The 17,244-nt window shown below is 37.6% G+C and overlaps 1 protein-coding gene across 1 annotated transcript in view; it reads left to right on the top strand.

The window, feature by feature from the left end:
• The window catches only part of Tpk1 (thiamin pyrophosphokinase 1), a 412,808-nt gene extending 396,407 nt beyond the window's left edge, over positions 1–16,401 (top strand). The window contains exon 12 of the mRNA XM_087207730.1: positions 14,772–16,401. Coding sequence (XP_087063856.1) covers positions 14,772–14,890 — 119 coding nt within the window. The 3' untranslated portion in view covers positions 14,891–16,401. The remainder of the gene's footprint in view (positions 1–14,771) is intronic.
• Positions 16,402–17,244: the final 843 nt, after the last annotated feature.

Below are 17,244 nucleotides of genomic sequence, written 5' to 3'. Positions count from 1 at the left end.
CATAAGGGTCGGGGATGTAGCTCAGTGGCACGGTGCCTGCCTGGCAAGCACAAAGTCCTGAGTTTGTTTCCCAGTACTGGAAAAAAAGAAAAGTAGAATTACTTTCAGATATAATAAAACATAGGAATGTCTGTGCAGATTAGAGCATCATTTTCACCTTTTTCATCATTTTCACAAACTATTAGAAAATCTGAAGGGAACAGAAAGGGACAGAGATTCAAATGACAATTAAATGTGCCCAAAAGAAATTTTCTGTAATATTTTTTAAAGATACAGGACATTACGGTACAATTTTTTCTTTCCCATTTTAGTTATCATTCTGTAAAACCCACATATATCATGAAATAGCTATACTGAAGAAACATGGGTGAGAAGTTAGGTTTTTTTTTCTTGTTATTCACAAGGACCTATTAAGTTTTTAGACTGAGTAAATCCTTTTGTCCTTTGTTTTGTAAATCAAAACAAAGAGTAAATCCTTTTCTTGGCATTTTAGAGACCAGTAATGTATACTACATACTGGAACATGTCTTTTGCAATTTTTCACAAGCACCATTTTTAAAGGTAGAACTACATTCAGCGGCACTGTTAAACACACAAGTCTTTGGTTGCAGAGTGTACCAGATAGCAATTAAGTGGTGCGTTTAAGCTCTGCATTTAAGGGTCATGAGTTTACATAACCAAGCCTGGCAGATATCTAATAAAGTTCAATAGGATTAATATATAAGTGCCGTTTTAAAAAATAAAAATAAGTTTTTTCTTTGACTTTACATTTTTTGTGACTAAAAACATTTTTTTTGTAAACTATATTAATGAATCCAAAAATATACCACTATTCTTGCATGGCATATTACAAGAGCCATACAACACTAACTACTGTTTTCAAAAGCAGTTTGAATTTATGACATTTTTAAACCACATAGGCCTGTTTGACTCAAAACTTTTAAATATGAGGGCAACTTAAACAAAGACTTTAAAGACCAACTGAAATGGTAAATTTGTAAATAAAGTGAAATGTACTTAGAATGACACACCTGAGGCCTGAAATCATGCCTGGCATCTGCAGGAGGGCTGTCCCTGTTCCGGGTAGATGTCTACCCATGCACCTTACATGAGAAGGGATGATTCAATTCATGGAGATGAATTGTTTGTGCCTAGTCAGGGAAAGAGGGCTTAGGGTAGTTGCTTATACCTTTGGATACTTTTTGAAGGAAAACACTCCTATGGAATAAGGGCTAAATCTTGTCAGTCCAATTTAGGCTTACAGCAAAAAATGCCTACAACACCTTGGGTACCACTCTGCAGGTCTGCAGTGCACACTGTAGGGGACGGTCCCTGTAACTCGCAGGACAGGAGACAGACATGGCTTCCACGTCCATCAATTAGATACTGCAGAACTGATATACAAGTGTGTATGCAAATAGTTAAATCAAATAAAAAAGTTTGTGCTGTCATGAGCAAAAGGTCCTTGGTATGAATATTTAAAAATGGATTGAGTATTATAACTCAATCAAGTGGGAAATATATCTATCAATTGCAAATTCAAGTAGCTCGTTTTTAAGGTTGGCTAATATTTTTCAGACTCATTAAGATGTTCATATATAAGAGCCCAGCTATTCCTAATATTATCATTGTGCATCAGTAAGGGGAAATTAAAAATTAAAATAGGTTATGATAAAATATATTAGCAAGCATATATATCTCTAGGTTTTTGGACAAAGTCTAAGACACTGCTTTATTACCTTTAATATAAAAAATGAAATTCATTAATATTAAAACATTTGAACTTATATCACATTTATGTTTCCCTAAAAGACAATGGTCATGCTCTTACAAAATCAAATTCCGTACTTAAAACAACCATATAATTTAATGGATTGTGCTGGATGGTAAACATCCATCTACTATTTCTGTGTTATAAATATTTTTCAGCAGTGCAACAAAAGGCCACTGTGGATTTCATTTTCAAGAGCCTCCCAGAGTTTCAGAAAGATCACCTACCATTAATGTCACACTGATGTCCATGGTTTAGGAGAGGGGTCTCTGGAGGAACTGTGGTTGACAAGTACTCTTTTCAACAGGGAACCCAAGTAAGGTGAGTGAAAGAGCCAGATCGAAATGGGACACACAGGCAGAGGGAAGAGGCCTTCATGAGAGAAGCAGGCATTTCACCAACAAGGAGTCACTGCAGCTGCTGGACAGCCTGAAGTGACTGAAATTGAGCTGCAATCTCAGTGCAATCTAGATAGTAAATCGTTCAGAATCTCAAGGGCTTTTTGTAAACTCAGTGACTCAGAGTCCTCTGATTAATTTCACCAGCTCTTTCCAACCATAAATAAAAAATCAACTTCTATTACTACCTAAATTTTATTCCTGAGATTTCTCAATATATTCAGTGGTTTTTCTAATTCCTCCTAGGTGGTGGAAATAGGAAAGGTTTTTGTTTTTGTTTTCCATATTGGTGTATTTTTCAGTTCTCTTTTAGGCAGAGGGGTATATACATTATAATACAGATTTTTTTTTTAAACATCCTTAATGTAGGCTATATATGAGTATCTTATGTTCAGTATTTGGGAAGTTTTGTCCAAAGTAGTTCTGCTCTTTGCCTTAAGGAGATGTGTTCCTTTTTGCCTTGGTATATGAAAATCCATGTTATTCTATCTTTTTATTTCATTTGTTTAAAAATTGCACTGTAAGAAAATTTGTATATGGTAAGCATATTTACCTAGTTGTGATCAAAGCATTTAGTTCAAATTATTAATTTTTCTCTTTATAAAACTAAGTAAGCCTTTATCTACAGTATATTGCTATGCAGCTTTCAATTCTAATGACTGCCTTGTATATCATCAAGCTTACATCACATACATTTCCTTATGTTAGCCTGGCACTAAAAAGCTGTAGGAAATCTATTTTTCACTATGTAAAAATTTGTGTTTTTGTGTGGCATCAAAAGACAGCAACAGTGGCTTATGAAGTAGATTTACAAGGCGTCCACTCCCTTTTAGAGCCAAATGGCTTTACTGCCATAGATACCCCTTTTTCTTCTGATGTCACAAGCCAAAACGTGACACTGACCTTCTGGATCCACATTTTTACCACTTCTATCTATACCTAGCATGGCAACTTAATCCAGATGTTACCCTTCACAAAGCACAGCCAGTTGAAACCTGTATAGGTAATGGTAAGATTATTAAGTGTCTTCACCAGGTGAGCAGATAGTCTATTGTTACAGATACAACTCATTGCATGCATGAGGCATAATAGGCTGGCTTATAGCTAGCCAGGAAAATAGACTGGTTTAATCCAATCTTAAATGACTAAGGTCCTTCAAAGCAGGGAGACTCTGGGGAAGGAATAGGGTCCCAATAACTTTTCCCTCCCCCTCTCCTTTCATTTTTCTCATCTGAGGAACCAATGCTACATCATATCATAATCTTTTTTCATCCTTTATTCATCCCAAGTCACTTACGCATTTTCTTGACCATAGTGTTTTATATATATATTATATATATTATATATATATTATATTATATATATTATATATTATATTATATATTATATATTATATTATATATATTATATTATATTATATATAATGTTGGTTTTTTTGTTTTTGTTTTTTTTGGTACCGGCCATCGAACTCGGGTCCTTGCATTTGCGCAGCAGGCGGTGAAACCACTGAGCTAAATCCCCAGCCCAGTGTTTATATATTTTTTATTTGCCTGTCTGTTTAGGGTGGTCTGATTTGACTGTTAAATTCTAAAAGAGCATAGATTATCTCTTTTAACGTATTTTGGAGAGAGAGATCACCTGCAAGCTTGAGACTGATGTCAAGTATCACACTGTGCTACCTCCTGTATTCTTCTCCACTCTATTCTGCTATTTCCATTTGTTTGATAAACTTATAATAATCTTTGTTGACATTTGAAGGATAGAGGCAAATACCACTTTAAAGCTTCCTTGGTGCACATGAAATGATGAAAATACCAGAGATTATCAGTGCTTTTCTGGAGAAGTCAAAGCCCTTACAGCCACTGATTCATCCATCTTTACAGTAGCAGTATCAGAAATAACTGAGAACAGAAATTACTGGGCTTTACCAAGTGGATGGTGAAGTTACTTGAGGAACTCTGAGCATCAGGCTTAGAACTTTACAGTGGAAAGGCAATTCTGTTTTCAGGGTGACACAGAGACTGAACCGCACACAGTGACCTGCTCTGTTCTACAGCCAGCAGCAGCACACTGGGATGGAACCTGAATCTGCCATGTTCAGGCCTCTGTTGTCACACATGTGGGTTGTCTAGGCAAGCCGGTGTCCAGGACGCTGAGGCAGGCAGCAACATAACTCAATTGCAAAAGCCCTGGACAGGGTGTCCTCCCATCTTTGCACACACATTTAAATCTAATACTGGAATCTTCACTCTGAAAATTTCATACTTCTACACAGTTCATTCATTTTACCACTAATAATTACTGCAGATAGGTCATATTTTATGGATCTGAACTGTCCATTTTATCTCATAAACTTCTTTTTCCTTTTCAAAAGCAGCTCCATTTCGCTCTTTAGCTGCACCACAGGGCCTATTTTGAGTAGGACATGCTAATGACATAACACATTAGGGAATTCATTTTGACAAAGGAAAATAATAACATTTTTGTTTATTTTAGGAAAGCATAAAGATCTGAAAGTGCTGATCTTGAGAGACATTTTCTAACTGGCATAATTAATTGTTATTCCTCCAAGTAGCAGCACTTTCGTAATGTAATTGTTTTTCGGACAGCTGGCTGAGTCATAACACAGAAAATGTGCAGAAGGAAGAATTAAATATCAGCCTTCCAGCCCTAACTCAACAGCAAGGGAAATGTGTGAATTCTGAGAGAGATGAAGATAAATGTAACCACTTTCAAATGGAATCATAATAAAAGCCTTCGTCAGACCCTTGAGTTCAAGAAAGAATTTGTGTCAGGAGAGAAGAGGTGAGGAAGAGAGAGGTGATGAGCGCTCACCTTGGGAAGTCTCTGGCACATCAGGGTTTGGGGAGATAAAATCCAAAAAGAAAGTGCTGCCAAGGCTTGTTATCAGCAGCATGCATAACAATAAGTTTTGCTCTTAGCATTTCCCAGGCAGGAGAAGTTGGGGTAGATCTGCAGGTTAATTCTCAGGCCCTCCCTCATCCCCGAGTGTACAAAAAGGCTGTCCTTGGACCTGTCAATAAACTGACAAAGGAAGGACTCCTTACTAGGTCCCACTCCGGGTGCCCTGTGTCTCTTAGGAGCTCCTGAAGAGGCTGTGATGCAGACATATTACAGGCTGGATGACTTCTTTCTCAATCTGGCACACATTTTCTTCAGTTCACATTTATTTTGATGTACTGTAAATCAATGAGCATTTCTTAACACCTGGTAATGGCCCTACTTCGGCTCCTGGGGAAATAGATGAACAGGGAAGTACTTCCCTTTGTAAGTTCCCAGCCCCCACCCCCAGCATTTCTCCCCAGATCATAATATTGAATTTTAATATTGAAAAGCTTCAAATGTACCAAAGAACAGAACGAATGGTATAGCAAAATCAGTATACTTTTCACTGAGTTTTACCAACTATTATCATTATTTCTCCATTTGCATTTCTTTCTATTGTATATTTTGTTTCTGAATCATTTGAAAATAACCTGAAGACATAATCATACCAAACTCCTGAAATTCTTCAGTCCACTATCTCCTAAAAACAAAATCATTCTCCTACATAACTAAAGTGCCATTACCTACCTATCAAAAAATATAACATTGATAGCATGGTAGTTAACCATCCATACTTATGTTCATCAGTTGTCCTAGTAATGCTTTTCAAAACATTTTGAAATCTTAGATCTACTAAAAAATACTGTATTATCTTTAGTTGTCATGTCTGTTTACTTTAATATAAAAAAGTTCTTCCATTGATTTGGGTTTTCATAACACTCAAAGTTCTGACAACTAACTTGTCAACTGCCCTGCATTCTGGATGTTTTGTTTTGTTACCAGGGATCAAACTCAGGACCTTGCACTTGCCAGGCAGGTCCTGTGCCACTGAGCTAAATCCCCAGCCCCTGGATTTGTTTTATAATTTTCCCACGATTAGATTCAGGTCAAGCATTTTTGGCAAAACTCATTACATGAGTGATGTTGTATTCTTCCCCCGAGACACATAAAATCAGTTTGTCCTTTCATTGTAATGCTACTTGATTAGTTTGCTAAGACCAAGTCACAGGATCTGTTACTTTTTTTCCTTGGGAATTAAAAGCATTGCATATGGACTGGTGCTTTGATACTGTGTGAATCTCAACAGCATTCTAGCCAGTGGTTTTGGCTGTTCCCAATCCAGCTGTTCTGATGCCTTTCTGTCATTTCTACCTTTAGGATTTAACATTCTTCTATAAAGAAGAGATTTCCCTCTCTCACTTGCCTTGGGGATTCTTTTTATTATTTAGTATATAGTAATGCATTTCTCTCAGCATTCTTTTCTATCTCAAATTGCTCCAAATTTGTCCCAGCTCTGATATCCTTTTGACATGTCTAAATTGACTTTTGAGCACTTTCTTCCTTTTTGGAAAAAGTTATTGAGGCATACTCTGTACTTTGCCTTCCCTACACTGTAAGTCCAAATAGTCAGCTTTTGATGCAAAGTATATTTTAGGGAAGCAACCCAATCACTTGTCAATAGAAAAGAGAATTATAAATTTAGTCTGTGGCAAGTGAAGAATCTGTGATATAGGCTTTTAAAAAATGACATTTTTTTTCCTGAAAAGAAGGATATAACACCCAGAGAAAAGACTGGATTTCTTCCCAAAAGAGGGGACACAAAAATTTTCATGGAACTTCCGTGACCTGTGAAGAGATCTGTGATATATATCACAGGGCATGATGTCATGGTTAGAACTTTAAGTGTCTCCCAGAATGCATATGCTAAAGGCCGAGTTGCCACCTGAGGGGCTTCTGGGGAAGTGATTGAATTAAGGGGACTCTAACTTCATCAAGCAGTACACTGATGAGATCATAGTTTGATTGCATTATCAGGAGGTGATGCAAACAGAAGATATGGCCTAGATGAGGGGAATAGAGCATGGAGCATGACACTGAGGACTGTATCTGGCCCCTAGCAACTCCCTCTCTGGCTATTTCTTGCTTTTTCTTTACTTCCCAGCTGCCATGAGGTGAGCAGCATTGCTCCACCATGCGCATCCACCACGCTTTTCTACCCCACCTCAGGCACACAGCGATGGGAACAGCTGACCATGGACTGAACAATGAGCCAAGATAATGCTTTAATCCTTTAAGCTAATGTTCTCAGGCATTTTGTCACAATGACAAACAGCTGGCTAACACACATGGGGTGGCTGGAAAGTAAGTAGGAAACAGCCAAATGATAAATCTGATTTTTTTGAGTTCTTTATACAGTGGACACTTGACTTATAAACTCAATTCATCTACAAGGGCTGGTTGTAACTGAAGTTGGTCAATTGAAGGCTCAGGCTCCTCTACACAGGCTTCAAAGCCTCTCTCCTGTATGCAGGCAGATCTCAGTGTCCTTAGAGAGACATTGGCCCAGGATTCCTCAACTAACATCACACAGGAAAGGATGTTATAATGTTCCTTCCAGAACTCTTTAAAGGTTAAATCTGTATCTGAGACCATCTGGAAGCACAAGGGACCAGCATTTGGATTGTATCTCAAGAGTGTGGTCATAAGTTAAAACAAATTCTAGTCATGACCCAAGTTGTTTGTATGTCAGGCTGGTTGTAACTTGAGGGTCCACTATACTAGATATTAGTCCTTTGTCTCAGAACAGCTGGCAGAAATTTTTTTCCAACACTGGGATGTCTCTTCACTCTGTTCGTGGTTTCCTTTGCTGTGCAAAAGGTTTTTAGATCCCAATTGTTGATTCTTTATAATATTTCCTATGCAATTGGGGTTTTGTTCATAAAGTCTTTTACTACACCAATTGTCTTCAAGAGTTCTACCTATTCTCTCTTCCAGCAGATACAGTGTTTTAACACTAAGATCTTTGATCCATTTCAATTTTAGTTTAGTGCACGGTGAAAGATATGGGTCTCTTTTTAATCTTTGACATATAGAAAACCAGTTTTTCCAGCACCACTTATTAAAGAGGCTATCTTTTCTTCCAGTGAAGGTGTTGGGCTCCTTTATCAAAGAAAAGGTGGCTAAGTATGCTTGGAGTTGTTTCTGCATCTTCCAGTCAGTTCCAATGATCCTCAGATCTGGTTTTGTTTTGTTTTGGAGTTTTTTGCTGGTACCATACTGTTTTTATCACAGTGGCTTTGTAGTATAATTTCAAGTCAGGCATTATGATGCCCCTCCCTTGCCTTTGTTGCCCAGAATTGCTTTTGCTATTCTAGATCTATTCTGGTTCCAAATGAATTTTAAGATTGTTTACTCTAACTCTGTGAGATATGCTATTGGTATTTTGTTTGGGATTACATTAGATCTGTGTAACAATTTTGGGAGCATGGCCATTTTTACTCTGTTGGTTCTTCTTACCCAAGAACAAGGGATAACTTTCCATTTTCTGATATCCCCTTAGATCTCCTTATTTAGAGTACTGTAGTTTTCAATGTAAACATCTTTTGATTCCTTCTGTAGGTTGATTCCTAAGTATTTCATTTTTGGGGGTGCTATTATGAAAGTTGTAGTTTCTCTAATTTCTCTGTCAGTGAGCTCCCTATTTGTATAGAGGAAAGCTATTGATTTTTGAGTGCTGACTTTGTATCCAGCTACACTGCTGAATTTGGTTATTAAATCTAGGAATTTTTGGTGGAATTTGGGGGGTCTGCTATGTAGAGCATCATGTCATCTGCAAATAATGATAATTTAATTTCTTCCTTTCCTATCCTTATTCTATTTATTTCTTTCTCTTGTCTAATTCCTCTGGCTAAAGTTTCCAGAACTACATTAAGAGTGGCGACAGTGAACATCTTTGTCTTCTTTCTGATTTTAGAGTGAAAGCTTTCTGTTTTTGTCCCTTTAGTATGATGTTGCTGTTAATTTGTCATAGATGGCTTTTATCAGATTGAGATAAAGACCATCTATTCCAATTTTCTGTAGGGTTTTTACTATGAATGGGTGTTGGACTTTGTCAAACAGGTTTTTTGCATCTATAGAGATGATCTTATGGTTTTTGTCCTTGGCTCTGTTAATTTAGTATATTACATTTATTGATTTGCATATGTTGAACCATCCATGCATCCCTGGGATGAATCCTACTTGGTCATGGTGTACAGTCTTCTTGATGATTTGCTGCATTATGTTTGCCAGTATCTTATTGAGGATTTTTGCATCTATGTTCATTAAGGAAATTGCCCTGTAGTGCTCTTTTTTGGTTGGATCCTTCTCTTGTTTTGGTGTCAGGGTAATGCTTACTTCCAGGAATGAATTTGAGAGTATTGCTTCCCTTTCAATTTCATTACAGAGTTTGAGAAGTAACAGCATTAGATCTTCTTTAAATTTCTTGTAGAATTCAGCAGTGAATCCGTCAGGCCCTGGGCTTTTCTTTGTTGGTAGGTTTTTAATTACAAATTCAGTTTTATTGACTGATACTGGTTTATTTAGAATGTTTATATCTTCTTGATTCAGCTTTGGTAATTCATGTGTATCTAGAAATTTGTCCATTTCCTCTGTGTTTTCTATCTTATTAGAATATAGGTTCTTGAGGTAGAGACAGCATAGTTCTCTTTTTTCTGATAATAAAATCTGAGTCATATCTTCTTAATATGTAGCCTTTTCTCCAAATGGGATAAGGATCTTCAGGGAGTAAATCAGGACTATAGAATATACAATGGTACCAATATGCCTTAAATAGTTAATGATGTCCAGTATATCTAAACTTCTAGAACTGAACGTAATGCTCCAGGAGGGTAGGAAACACTAGGATTAATCATAATGGGTGCATTAAACATTTGTCTGGAGGGAGTGTAAAGCATCCTCTAGGTCCAGACTCGCAGTAATGGCAAACCTTTTAGAGTTTTCAATGATACAGACAGCCTACTGCAGCACACCCGCCATAGGTTCACCGCCACTGAAGAGTGAGTGCAGCTCTTTCACTACTCACCTACTTAACTCTGCTCCAGCTGGCTGCCGACAGGTCTGTACTCAGAGCTCCTCAGAGACTGGCCTAGGCCTCCCTCGAACAACTTCCATCATCATCACGGCCTGTGGATTTAACCGCTCTGAGCTTTATCTATTTCAGCAGAAAGCTTGCTTTGCCTTGAGCCCCTAATAGACTAGAAGGACTCAGGTAGTGTCTTGCAGGAATGATGCTCACCTCAGATATCACCTCAGAACAGCATCTCCCAGGCAAAGCTAGTTCATTCCCTTTTTTTTCCATTTTAGAAATGTTTTCATTTCCTATTTTGGAATTTTAATTACTTATTTTTGTAGAAGAGCCAATGTCAGCCCACAGGGGCTGGGCCTCTGCGGTTGCCTGTGGCCCCCATCACCACAGGATTTTCTTTCCACCCGAAGATATGACCCATCCTGACTGCCAGGCAGGAAACCATTTCTGTACTCTTTGGTCGGCCTTGTGCTTCTGTTCTGTCCCTGAGTTTGATTTATATGCAGCTCTCTTTTATACTAAAACATGAGAACCTTGAGGTCAGAGACACTCATCTTTGTACCCTTGGTGCCCAAGTCACAATCGAGCCTTAATAAATGCAGTCATCCCTTGGTGTCCATGCTGGATTCATCCCTGAATCTCCCAGTTACCAAAATCCAGATGCTTGAGTCTCTTCTGTAAAATGGCACAGTATTGCACATGATCTCTGCATATCCTCCACTATACTTTAAATCATCTTAGGTGACTTACAATAACCAATCCAATATAAATGCAGTGTAAGTAGTTGTTACAATGTATTGTGCAGGGAATAATGATGAAACAAAGCAATCTGTATATGTTCCGTACAGACCATTTCTTAAAAATATTTTCAACCCATATGGGTTGAATCTCCATAGATGCAGAACCCACAGATAGAGAGCCAATTGTATCTAAAGAACAATGAACACATACACATATGTTGGCCATTGTGGCACTTGGAATGATTTCTAAGTATTTCACAAAAGCTGGCTTGGCAAATTCTACCTCTCATCTGGATGTAAACTAATCATTTTAATTAAGGCATTTCCTAATTGTTTAAATCATGTTTTTTTATTTTAAAACAAATCTCATCAGTGTGGCTTTCTCTGCAAAAGCACCTGAGTAGAGCAGTCATGCCGGTGCAAATACAAAGGAATGCTTCCCACTCTTGCTTTCCAGTGCTGGAGGCACCAGAAGTCTCCTGAGCACAATCTCAGACCTTGCACCAGCTCAGGAGAGCCACAGTCCATGGGTAAATGTAATGGGCAGAAAACCAGGGACAAATGTCCCCTCTTATCCCAAGCTGACACAGGAAGAGGTGGATAATTGATTCCCATCAGTTTGTCAGCTTTGACTTGTAGTGGTCAGTCTTTCAGGCTTTGGAGAAAAGCTGGTTGGACATCACTGAAAACAGAATATATTAAATGCTTAATGACCATCCTTACCTTTGGGAAAGTTTGAGATAATAGATGAAAACTGTAACATCTGTGTTAATGTTTCTTATATTTTTAGTTTCTGCTCTTTTTGGTAAAATATGAAAACCCCAAAATCAGGCTATCCCTTTGTGTCCCCTAATATGCCATAAGCAGTCCTCACTGGCCAATATTTTTATTGTCATTGCTTCAAGAAAACTTCTCCTCAACACAATTGATGATAATGGCTTGAAACAAATAGAGGAGACACAACTTTTACATGCAGACAGAGCAACCATTACTAGGTTATGTTAGTCACATGTCATACAGTTGCTTATAATTTTACACATTTATCTATAATTCTTTTATTTTTGTCTTTTGTTTAAAAGACAATATGAATGACTGTCTTAGAACAGAAATGGTTAGCTATACTTGCAGCAAATGAGGCGGGGAAATATCTGAGTCTAAATTTTCTATTGTTCAGCAAACCAATGTTTTGGATACGTCCTCTAGGATAAAAAATGAAGAAGTAATTTGCTTACTGTAAAAAGCTGTTTTTCTGCTGGTTTTACATAAGCATTAGGGTAAGCATCTCTAATCCAAAAATCTAAACTGCTCCAAAATCCAGGAACTCTTTAAGTGCCAATATGATAGTACCACAAGCGTGGCAAATTCCATACCTGACGTTATGTGATGGGCAGCACTCAAAATGCAAGCAGGTTAGACATACTGTCTAAAATTATTCTTAGCCTATGTATATACAATGTATGTAAGATATAAATTTTATGTTTAGACTTGATATTATCACCAAGATATCTAATTTTACATATATATATATATATATATATATATATATATATGCAAATATTCCAAAATCTAAAGTCAGAAATACTCTTTTTTGGTCTTAAGCATCTCAGAAATGGATAGATACCCACCCAGTACTTTATTTAGGGATTAAGCCTCAGATATTTAGGGCAAGGAGAGCTCAGTGATAATCCTAAATATTATCATCAATTATTTTTTCTTCTAAGAAAACTAATGTTTTATCCAAAAATCTGATGCTTTGGAATGAAAATATATTCCAAAATAATTGGAATGACATAGTAAATTGTAGTTTATGATTTTGTGTCTCAGGTTCAGCTCTTGGTTTTACTACTTTCTATAAAACTATAGATTATCAAACATATTACTGTAATTCATGGTAACCAAAAACAATATTTAAGTATGGCTAATAGTCATCTGTCTTGCTTAACTGAATGAAGTACTGTTTATTACAAAGAAGATATTGCATCTTTTTATGCCCTAATTGAAGTCTTTCCACAACTGAGAATCAGGATGCTCAATGTCTTAGAAAAACCAACATGTATAACGTGGGTACCTTCTCCTGATGACCTATACACCATGGTCTATAAATCAGAGAGATTTATACACAACTATAAACCAGAGAAACAATTGTATGATTTTATATTTTGAGCCCAAATAGAAACTAGAAATTTAATGTGATTAAATGGCATTCCATCAAACTCAGAAGGATCTGTACCAGGAAGTTTCCACTTTACAGTTGCCAAGCCTTCCACTGCCTTGCTTATGAAATAGTATAAAGGTTTGAAATGCTCCCCACCTCCTTCCCTCTTGGGTGTTGGGGCAACCTTGTGTCCCTGGACCTGGGATGGTCTCAAGCTACTTGGTGGGTACCCTGATGGCAGGGAGGCCACCATTCAGAGGGTCAAGGCTTCTATCACCCACAGAGATGCCAAGTTGACCTTGTGAATCCTGCCACAACCCCCACCCTAACCCACCATCCTTCCATGCAATAGTGTCTAGATCAGTAAACACTGATGTGTAGATCACCACCTTTTAGAAACTCTATGTCCAAAGTCCCACCTTACGTACAAAGGAGGAACTTCTTACACTGAATTATATGTTAGGGAAATATTCACATGAGATTCACTGTGTTCCTGTAACGTTCTACTTTACACCGTGGTGCTTGCAGTAAAGATGCTGACAACTAGAAAACAACCTGTATTTTAATAAATAAATCATGTAAACTGGTAATACTGATTATTCATTATCCTGTAATGCCACTGCTGAATTTTTAAATTGCCTTTTCAGGATTTCATCAGAAAGGTAACAGGCTCCCTCTAGTGGGAAGTGAGCATTGTAGTATCTCTCCCCAGGCAGTGTAACTTCATAGCAGGTTTTATCTGAAGGAAAAGGTGACTCTTGTGACTCAGACAGTTGAGACTCCTTGACATTTATTTTTCTCTTCAAATTTTACCAAAGACTTTAACATCAATTAGCAAGAGATGCTCTTAGGACAGTCCAGAGTCTAGAATCACGTTGGGGAAGGGAACTGCTCCTGTGTGAGCAAAGGAAAGTGAAAGTCCTAATGATCTGCGGCAAGGCCCTGACATGTCAGAAAATACAGGAATATATTGATGTGATCTTTATGAAATTTATAAATACTTTAGAAGCTATATAGAGTTCATGTACTTAATTATCAAAGTAAAAGACTATTTCTCTTCTAGCCCTAATTGTACAAATGAGTTTATGTGACTTGCTCAGTATTACATGTATTTGAAGTCGGCTGTCACCTGAGTTCCTTCGAATTGTATGTCACATAAGTCATATTCACCGTAGCTCTTCTTTATGAGAAAAAATAGCAGCCAAAATCCTATGCATTTTTAAGGTGTTTAGCTTTCTATCCCCATCACTTATATGTGAAGTTAAAATTGTATCTTTACGGGGTTTAATAACATAAAAATGCTTATTTTGAATCAACATTGAAAAATAAAACTAGCCGGGGATTTAGCTCAGTGGTTCCGGTGCCTGCCTTGCAAGCACAAGGTCCCGAGTTCAATCCCCAGTACCAAAAATAAATAAATAATAATAAAATAAAACCATACTCAGGCAGACAAGGAAGTATATGGCACATTATAGATATGGGGTTTTGTTTTACAGTGAGCAAAGAAAAATGAAAGAAATTTTTAAATGAAATTTAGTATTAAAAAGTATAATGATATATAATAATAAATAACAAATAACCAGGAAGAGTAATTGTAGCAAGCTATAGAAATTTTCATTTCTAAAATCCTATACCATTTATTTTTTCTATTCTACTTTTATATATCTTCTATCAAAGTATGTGCCTGTTTTTTTAAAATAACTATTGATAAAGCCAGTTTACACTACAGAAAGGTTGCTTGTCACTAATCTTTATTTTTCTTCCCCCTCCACAGCAAACAATGTGCTTGGTTTTGGAACACTGGTCAGTACTTCTAATACCTACGATGGCTCTGGCATTGTGACTGTGGAGACAGACCACCCGCTCCTCTGGACCATGGCCATCAAAATCTAACCTCCAACCTGGTCTTCATCCTTGTGCCTCTGCCCTGCCTTCCTCGCCAATGGGTTTTATTCCTCAACAGGAATAATTCACCCGAGTTTGCAGGAATGGAAAATCCCTCCTGGGAAGCCTACTAGGTTTAAAGCTGCTGGGAAATGGGGCTGTAGCTCAGTGGCAGAGCGCTTGCCCAGCATGCCTCAGGCCTTGGATTCGATCCACTCAATCACAAAAATATTAAATGTGATGAAAAGATGTTAGAGTTTAGATCGTCCAGGTAACACTAGAAGTGACATCTCCATTTCACAGAGAGGGAAAAATTACATGTTATGAAAGCAAATAAGGTCTGTGACATTCAGTTGGAAAGCCAATGTAGATCATTCCTTTTTAAAGTTCTGTCTTAATTGTTTTATGTAATTAATCATATCTTAGAAAATTGTTTTGAATTTCAAATTAGAAGAAAAATTACTGAGGCTCCTCTTGGAGTCTAGCACATCCTTAAATGCCACGCACACACGCACACACACACACACACACACACACACACGTGTCTTGTTTTAGATCCCTCTGCATAATTTATATTACCTTTGACCTAAAATAGATATTCTTCTACAGTGGTATGTTAGAACTGTACCATTTCATTCTGCCTTATTACTGTCTTTGGCCTGGTCTTTTAAAAATAAGTCAAGAATCATTGAAGTAATTATTATATTTGAAAGTAGTTCCACAGACTGTGTGAAAGATAAATGATAACTTATGATGTCCTACTTATGGTTAACCCCAAACTCAAAACTAAGTGTGCTACACTTTAGTGGGAGTGATCCTCATCTTCACTGTATCCTAAACCAAAACAGTTATGCAGAGGAAATTTAAACATAAAAATTGACCTTGGGCTGAAAAAAATATTGGTTCAGAGACTACAAGTTTATTCTGATAACCAGAAAATGAGTCTGTCTGTTGGGATAAATGAACATTGCATGTGGAGTCCAGGCCTAAAGCCTGTGTTCTTCCTGTCTGAATTCACCTGAGGTCCCTGAACCCCTCTTCTTAGCCGGAAATGGAAGGAGTTGGACTGATTATATCTGAGGCTCCTTCTCACATTCATGTTCTCAATCCTGACACCTAGTAGTTATAAGAGAGATAATGTGCACTCTTACCAGCTTAGCCTGCTAACATGACCAAATGCATAGAAATGTATTTACATTTATTTTTTGAGACCCTCCTTCTTTCTCCCTACCCTTTATGATTGTACCTAACCAAATCTTGGCATAAAAACCATGATATAAGGAGACCCCAGCCAATGTGTTTTATGTAAATACAAGGTCTATGTCATTGTACAGAAAGTGACCAACTCTTTGCTTCTTGGTGCTATAACTGTGTGGGTCAGATTGTAAATAGAGAATGAAAAGGGATCAGCTAAACTAGCATGCAATTCTGAACAGATAATCATTAGAAACAATTTGTAATTATTTCATGCAAATATATGTGAGATTGAAATCCAGATGACATATAAAAATATTTACTTATCAATGTGCACGTCTGTGGTTGGTTTTTAAGAAAATAATTTTTAGATGTATTTCATTTTAGCCATTCTTAATCAGTGCTTCTGTATTAAAAAAAAAGATTTGCTCAAAGGACGTTTAATAGCTCTGTAATTCCTAAGTATGATTATGAATTAAAATCATCTGCATAAACACTGCAATGGTAGAGGGAGCTGAGACTTTTCCACAACACAACCTGTGGTGCATGCCAGAAGGAAGCCTTAGGGGGCCATGGGAAGATTCCTTTAGCACCCAGACAATCATTCCCAATTCCTGCTGGGTACCAGAGAATTAGGTTTCAGTCTTGTTTTTTGACCACTCTCCATTCCTTGAAGCTACCTGGGCAATTTTCTTCTTGAAAATATGTGGACAGATTTGAGACAGGGCCTTGCTATGTAGTTCATCCTGGCCTTGAACTTGCTATGTCACCCAGGGTGGCCTTGAACTCACGGAGGTCCTCCTGCCTCAGCCTCCTGAATGCTGGGATTACAGGCATGCACCACCATGCCCAGCTGACAGTTTTCTCCCTTGTGTACTACTTCAATGTGTCACTTACACAAGTCCTCACATATCATCATTTTTATAGTAACAGTAAGTCTGCAGAGAGTGAGGTCTCAGGTGCCCCAAGGAGCTCTGAGCCTCCAGAAAGTTCATCTTACCTCACCCTTAATCAGCCCTCTCCTGGCCTGTAACTTGTCACTATAAAAGCGAAACAGAAGTCGGGCCCTGCCGTGAAAGTTACCCACGTTCCTTGACCCTTCTGATCTTAGTTTCTTCTTCCTGTGAGATGGGTTCATAGTTTTATACACCTGGTGACTGTCAAAATGG

The sequence above is a fragment of the Heterocephalus glaber genome, unplaced genomic scaffold (assembly GCF_053883595.1).
Source record: "Heterocephalus glaber isolate CG9 unplaced genomic scaffold, H.glaber_assembly_v1.0 deba00000818, whole genome shotgun sequence".
Classification (NCBI taxonomy): Eukaryota; Metazoa; Chordata; class Mammalia; order Rodentia; family Bathyergidae; genus Heterocephalus; species Heterocephalus glaber.
Note: the sequence above shows the minus strand (reverse complement) of the source record. Positions and strands in the feature narration are given on the sequence as shown.